This window comes from Lygodium microphyllum, chromosome 12, assembly GCF_053477565.2.
Source record: "Lygodium microphyllum isolate KBCC chromosome 12, Lygodium_microphyllum_v1.1.10, whole genome shotgun sequence".
NCBI classification, from domain to species: domain Eukaryota; kingdom Viridiplantae; phylum Streptophyta; class Polypodiopsida; order Schizaeales; family Lygodiaceae; genus Lygodium; species Lygodium microphyllum.
The window spans coordinates 46,120,795-46,128,312 of record NC_141146.1 but is presented as its reverse complement, the minus strand read 5'-3'; the positions used below and the strand labels follow the sequence as shown (position 1 = coordinate 46,128,312).

Below are 7,518 nucleotides of genomic sequence, written 5' to 3'. Positions count from 1 at the left end.
CTTGTAGACATACTACAAGGGGAGATTCATGTAGGTACTTATGATATAGGGGAGATGCCATGTGCACCATAGCCTATAGCCAAGTGAGAAAAATGCTACTCAATGCAACGGGAAACAACATGCCACTTGTCAATAAGCTAGTTACTTGTGCACAAGTGAGAGATCAACTTCTTCAACTACTCTTGCTAATGGTCAATTCCCTAAGATAATCTCTAGACTATATGATGTAAAATTTTAGTGGTTCACTATCAATACTTCAACCACTACTTTGTTGCTCTGACCACAAACCATGTGCAAGAATCAACTCAATTGTATGAGAGTGATCATTGCAATGGAAAATTGAGCCTAATTAATTACAAAAGTGTACAACTAGCAAACATGGTAAATGAGGATGACTCGATCGCACCCGATGTGATTAGTCCTAACATAAGCCTCAACCTAGCCTATATATTTTATTTTTAATATTATAATTACTTAGTTAATTAATAATTTTATGAATATAAATATCATAAAAGAAAATAGAGACAACAATGTACTCTAAATAGATGAGTACAATCGCTTTTAAGATAAAGCATATAAATAGCTTCATGTGATAAAAGTCTCCAAAATAATAATAATTTCATATTACACTTGGCTATTGATAACTATTAAAATAATTACATTTCCATACTTTTCTATTTATTTTCTCACAAAAAAGTACAAAACAAATTTATTGCATACTATCATTTTCCTGGCACAATATGATCATCATCACACATATAAGAAGTTAGAATTGTACTACAAATAGGCAAAAATTAATGACAATTCATAAAATAACTAAATACAACTTATTTTTATAGCAGTAACACATGATATGTATGCCTATCTTACTCTCAATATTATTTGCCTAAGATTAGAATTAGACTCGATGTATAACAAGCTTAGATTACATTAAAGGTTAGTGTTAGGGCGAGGCTCATAATAAGGTAGAGCTTAAGCTTAGGCTTAGGATTAGATTGGATTAGTGATGTAGGCGAGGTATATGCATAGACTACTTATACAAATAAACTAATACAGACTATAGAGTGGCCGGACATAGGTATGTCTATATTACACAAGGGCTAGGGATAGGGTACACATATGGCAAGCTAGGCAATAACTAGGCATACCATAAGCCAAGCCTATGCTTATACATAGTCTAAGCATATTCTAGGAAGAGGTTAAGGCTATCCTATGTTTATGAATAATATAGGCATAGTGTAGACATAGGGTAAGCATATGCTAGGAGCCAACACCTAGGACAACCCTATCCTATTCTATGCTTACCTTGTGCCTAGAAAATGCATGATATAAGGTGTATTCTAATGCATAGCATAGAATTTTTTACTTTATGTTGAGCCAATGCCGCCTAACATAGTATATGCCAATGCATAGCTAACCTAGTATATGCTTATCCTATGCCCAATGTATAAGCTAGGCTAGGTGTAAGATATGGATAGGCTAGGCCAAACATAGGCTACACATAGACTAGTGACTATAGCTATAAGTGTGGAATTGAAAGCTTTGCTCATAAGTGAGTAATGTACAAATGTAAATTTCTAATCAACTAATATTAATTTTACTAGTTATACTTAGCAAAATCATGAGTCTAGGTTAGCTTGAAAGAATATCCATAATTTATTAGTTAGAGGATAGTACTTGCTATTTTTGACTAATAAAAACTAAATTTGCCTAGTTATATGGATGTAGGCATGAGAGAGTCAAGCACACTTGCAATGTCTCCCTTAACAACCTCCACTTTCAAAGTTCCAATCCCCTAATGATTTCCAAGGACTCAAGGTAAACTATAATATTCAAACTCATAGACATGCATTCAAAGCATCTCCAATGTGCTCAACTCCTTCCTTAACCCACATCAACCTTGTTCTTCCTTTTCTTGCTCTCTTGCAAAATCTTAGGGCATCTCCTTAATATCAACATGTTTGAGTCTTCTTATTCATTTTCATGGAATAAAGGAAAATCTCGGTGCACTTCCTTAAGTCCCCAACGTGTTTAAGTCCTCTTACTTGATCTTATTATTCATTTTCATGTAATAAAGAAAAAACCATACAGCCTACATTGCTCAACCATGCAAATTGACATTGCTTTTATTCTTGCTGCTTGACTATCCTCCTTCCATCCTCCTAGGTCTTTCATAGATAGATGCAAACATCACAATAATGTAAATATATATGAGTGAGAGAAAAAATGGAGAGAGAGAGAGAGGGAGAGAGAGAGAGATTTTGTGTGTGTGCGTGCGTGCGTGCGTGCGTGCGTGCGTGCGTGCGTGTGTGTGTGTGTGTGTGTGTGTGTGTGTGTGTGTGTGTGTGTGTGTTGCTAAAGGCTAGCTAATGTCAGAGGCCTTGAAACACATTTCTGAGTGGCTTATGATGGCACATACAAACAATAGATTTCTATGGACCCTCAAGAATGATGATCGAGTAAGTGGGGACATGGTAATTGAAATTGGGATACATAATAGAATCAATGGAACCATCGAGGAGAAAGTAAATTGTTATTGTATATTGCACCATGTATCCATGCAGAAGTGACTTCATAGGTACAAGACTGCTTACTTATGGTGACGTTGATGATTATATTCGTTATATGTGGCTTACTTTAAGTGGAATTTATAGTCTCTATATCTTATTATAGTTATACCTTATCCACATGATAATTATACATTTTAAAACATTCAATTAATACTTAATTATTTCTGTTAAAGTATTTACAATCTATTAGATAATGTACACTCCAATCCATTATGAAAGGCTGTGGTTCTCAACCCAATGTGGCCAGAAGGATGGTAGGGCTACAAAGCCTTGCCACCCTTTTCTTTTTTGCCTATAACCATAAATATTAGTATCACTATTTTTTGTGTAACCATCATTATTTGTGTCATGATATAGTGATGCTAATAGCAACGTAGGTAGTGATAGTTTCAACACCACTATTTGCATTGCTATATAGAGATGCTAATAGTGATGCTAATAGCGATGGTTTTATGACAATGCTTTTAACAACATCTTTAGTGGCAACGAAAAACTCTTTTTATAGACTAAAAACATACTTAAAAACATTGCTATAGGTTTAATGTGTTATAGTGGGATTTCGTAAATGCTATATACTATAGGTACATTTTCAAGAGCAGATCATCATGTTTCTCCATGATATAGATTCATTCCCTAGGGATTGAGCCACATACACACTAGTAAGACGTATGCAACATTGGTGATACCTCTTGCATAGAGATCTATAGCCTTTGTACAAGTATTTTAGATACAATTTATATTATATTTCAAAGCTATGCGATTTTAGCAATGCAAATAGGGATGCAAATAGCGATGCTAAGAGTAACAATATATTAAGAGATAAAAAAGTGATAAAAATTGGAGTGTTGCATCTTGATACTAAACAAGTGAAAGAGAAAGAAAGAGAGGGAGAGAGCTCAAAGCAGAGAGAGAGAGAGAGAGAGAGAGAGAGAGAGAGAGAGAGAGAGAGAGAGAGAGAGAGAGAGAGAGAGAGAGAGAGAGAGAGAGAGCCTCACTACTATCCATGAATAAGGAGAAGAGGAGTGCAAAGGAGAAAAGGGAGAGAAGCTGCAAAGGTGAAGGGATTTTTCTTTGAGCCTTTGAGAGGGAGAGAGATAAAAATAGAGAAACGAAGGGAGAGAAAGAGAGAGGGGAGGGAAAAGAACATAAACAAAGAGGGAGATAAGAAGAGAAAGGGAGAGAAACAACAGAGGGAGAAACAGATAATTAAGAATGGGCGAGTTTTATTAAGTGATAAATCTTAGCAAGAAAATAAAGGTCTATTTTATCTATTAATTAAAAATTATTAAATTTGATGGTACTTTAATGTTTCTCAGATATCGTTTTGACTCAAGGTCTCTAAATGTAGATTTTTTTAAAAAAAATTAATGTGTATGGAGTGCTTTCTTTTTAGCATGTGCATTTGTGACAGTAGGCTCAGATTATTTCAAATTAAAATGTGTGTTTAATGCACGAAGCATGTGGTACATGAATGACTCGTTCATTTTAATTAAATTATATGTGTGTATACTGCGAATTTGAGAAAAAAATGCGATCAAGTGGTTCTGTTTAGCAATTAGTTATGATGTTTGGTACAAAAAAGAAAGGAATGGAATCCACCTAGAGGAGGTGTGCATGCAAGTGTATCTGAATGCACACAAAAATCAATTCATAGGATGAGAAAGAATCACGACTACGATTGAATTCAAAATACACTTTAGCTAGCTAAAAAATTTACAGCATAAGCAAAAATATCAAAATATTGTGTGTATTTTGTTTTAAAAAATTACTTGGATGTGTTTGGTTTGATTTTTTTTTGTTTTACTTTTTATTTAAATTAAAATTTGCAAATATATACTATTCAATTAATAAGAAAAAGATTTAAAGTTAATCATAAGAATTTACTAGATTTTTTCATATTTTTAATAATTTTTTTCTATTTTTCGAAATTTTAATAAAAATTTTAAATTTTATGAGATTTTTTAATTTTAATTTTTAGTTTCAACTAATATACATGATAAAAAGTTTTAGAGAATTTTTAGATTTTTTTGATATTTTTCTACTTTTATAGTTTAATTTGGATTTTTATGGTTTTTGTTTAATTTTTTTATGTTTTTAGTGTTTTTCACAGTTAAAAATTACGAAAATGTGTGTATCTAGGGTAGGATTGTGTGTGAATAGTTATCCCACCATTGCACGGACAAGAGAACACACGCGTCGTCCTACTTCAATAATCGCTTGAACTATGTCCTGCAAACAACCACAAGCACGAACATCATGTGCACGAGTAGGAGCAAAGGTCAAGAAGAAGGGAAAAAAAATTCCCGTGGTGTGAAGGTGGGGAGAGGGCAAAATTTTCTTGGTTTATTTACTTTTATGTGTGTTTAGGTCTTTGATGGTGACAGAGAAGGGGGAGGAAGAGGGGAGAGGCAATGGAGAAGGAGGAAAAGCAGGCGAAGAGCAGGTGTTGGTGCTAGCGGTGACAACGAGGCAACAAAGGAGGAAGAAGAGGTGGTGGTGTCTAGCAACAGAGGAGGAGGAGGAAGAGGTGGACACAAGTGGGCATAGGCAACAATGGCAACAACGAGGCTGTGACGACAATGAGACGACTTGCCTGGGAGGTGGCAATTGGCGCACAAGCACAGGGGGAGGGCAGCCCACTGGTCAGAAGCCTAAGGAGGAGGGGGAGGAGGAAGAGAGGGAGGAGGATGAGGAGGAAGAGAAGAAGAAAATGATGGGGGGAAGGAGAGGGTGGGAGGAGAGGGAGGAGGGTTGATGTTGAAATGTAGAGAGAGAGATTTCAACTTAAAAATGTCAAAAACTGATTAAATGTGTTAAATGTCTGATCCTAGCATGCGGTAACTAAATCAATGGCGAATGTCTATAAGAATTCGTCGAAGGAGGCTGTTCAACTGCTCTATAATGTAGCCATGATCATCAATTGGCAAAAAAGCGTAATGTCATACCGATATTTTGATACCGTGAGTGCAGCCTTCATCTTCCGATTTCACAAGGCACTTACGGAACTGTGACTTGAGAATATACGCCGTGTGCTCTATTCCCACAAATGTCAGGCCGAATCCTTGATAGGAAAGACAATCTCCTGGTAAGGATCCTTTTGTCGAACGCTTGTAAAGAACAGCCTCTGAAACAAGAAGCCGATGGCAAGAGACTCCATTCACACAAAAGTCAAGCCGAATCCTTGATAGCAAAGACAATCTCCTGGTAGGGATTCTCTTGACCAACGCTTTGTAAAGAATAGCCTGTGAAACCAGAAGACGATGGCAGGAGATAAATTTAACGTGACCATCTTAACGGACACTTCAGAACTTGTGATGAAATAAAAATCCGGTGATCCGGTTGGATGAGAGAGAGAGAGCGCTAAGGGATAGACTGTTGCCATGAAGCCTACTCTTTTAGGGGAAGGCCTGCAACTGTTCTTTAGGGTTTTAAACCTTTGCAAACGTTTGATCTGATCATGTGGAGCAGTGGACGGTGAAATTTTTATTTTCTGACCTCGCCTACTCTGCGCCAAAAAGAATATTTTCCCAAAATTCACAGACACTACGTTTCCGACAGCGAGCAAGTTGGATGCCACTGTACTAGCCCGCTTACCCTTCTCTCTCTCTCTCTCTCTCTCTGTGTCTGTCCTGGTCCAGCAACGCAATGTCAAAGAGAACGAAAACGGTCAATAGCCTTTAAGCCTCAGAAGTTGGAGGCTTGATCAAGGCTTTACATAGCCTTATCCTGGTCGATTATGCCGCGTACTTTACGTGGTGCATATAGGCTTTTCGCTCGTCGATCTGATCAAATCAAACCAACGCTTTGTAAAGAACAGCCTGTGAAACTAGAAGACGATGGCAGGAGATAAATTTACCGTGACGATCCTGACATGTCAAACTGTCTGCCTAGATGAGCGAGCAAACGGCCCAGGGACAGAGAGCTGTGGTCTGAGAGGATATATTCTGATTCATTCGTTCTTCTCCTTCGATGAGGGAAGCTGCGGAAGTCCTGAGATGCTGGCCGTGACGAAGAAGATATGGGATGCCTGCCTTCCTGTGGGGAACGATGCGGGGAAGCATCCCTTTGCGAATCCGATGGCGGATGGAGAGTTTGGTGCCGTGGCAGCAGGCCTGCCTGGTGCACTGGTGCTGGTGGCGAGCGATGACGGGCTGCTGGAGGGAGGGGTGGTGTATGCAGAGGCGTTGTAGAGCGTAGGGAAAACAGACGTGAAGGTCTTCGATGCCAACAACATGTATCCAGCGTAAACACTAATGTTGGAAAGCTCTTTGTGATGTTGTAGAACCTCGCTTTGATATCATGTTGGTAACTGCTAATGTTGGAAAGCTCTTTGTGATGTTGTAGAACTTCGCTCTGATACCATGTTGGTAACTGCGAGGAAGACGAGAGATGAAAGGAAGAGAGGAGAGAAGAGAGATATGAGACACCGGAAGTGGAACCCCAGAAGTGTGTCAACTGAGCACACATGATAGGAATATATAGAGAGGACCTGGGGTCCTATATATAGACAGACTATATATAGCTAGCAACCCATACGTTCCCACACTTAAGACATGACATACACCTAAATGAATGCAAGAGGTAGGGTTAGAAACACTTGACCCATTCAGTTGGTTGATGTAGATCATCGTTGACATGCATTATGGAGTCAAATTCATCCAACAGAAGGTACCACGACTCACCTCAGCATACTCTAGCATGGCAAGGACCATGCAGCAGTACCTAGGGAGCTAGCATTGTCAATGAAGATTTGGTAAGCCATCGATGGCGAAGAAGACAACAGTGGATCCGACACTTCCTCGTAGGAGGATGATAGACGAGGCACTCGCCCCATAGCTCACATTATTCAAGGAGAATGATTGAAATCCGTATCTCACACCTGGTTTAGGAATTGAAAAGAGGAATGATTTAGAAGGAATATGCTAGTGTGCACAATTGATGGTGCCTT

At 38.2% G+C, this 7,518-nt stretch overlaps 1 protein-coding gene across 1 annotated transcript; it reads right to left on the bottom strand.

The window, feature by feature from the left end:
* Positions 1–4,684: 4,684 nt before the first annotated feature.
* LOC148027714 (uncharacterized) lies at positions 4,685–7,282 on the bottom strand. The gene is made up of 4 exons (XM_087689870.1): positions 7,253–7,282; positions 6,427–6,923; positions 5,516–6,352; positions 4,685–4,799 (listed from the first exon to the last, which is right to left on the bottom strand). Exons 1-3 carry the CDS (start codon positions 7,280–7,282, stop codon positions 6,319–6,321), a joined length of 561 nt encoding a protein of 186 aa, XP_087545996.1. The 3' UTR covers positions 4,685–4,799; positions 5,516–6,318.
* Between the last annotated feature and the right edge of the window lie 236 nt (positions 7,283–7,518).

Bases quoted from the DNA above. Each gene is read 5' to 3' on its own strand.
- LOC148027714 (XM_087689870.1), bottom strand. From the start codon at position 7,282: ATGGTCCTTGCCATGCTAGAGTATGCTGAG. The intron at 6,924-7,252 runs GTGAGTCGTGGT...ACATGGTATCAG, and splicing joins CCATGCTAGAGTATGCTGAG to AGCGAAGTTCTACAACATCA. The intron at 6,353-6,426 runs GTAAATTTATCT...TGATTTGATCAG, and splicing joins GACATGTCAGGATCGTCACG to ATCGACGAGCGAAAAGCCTA.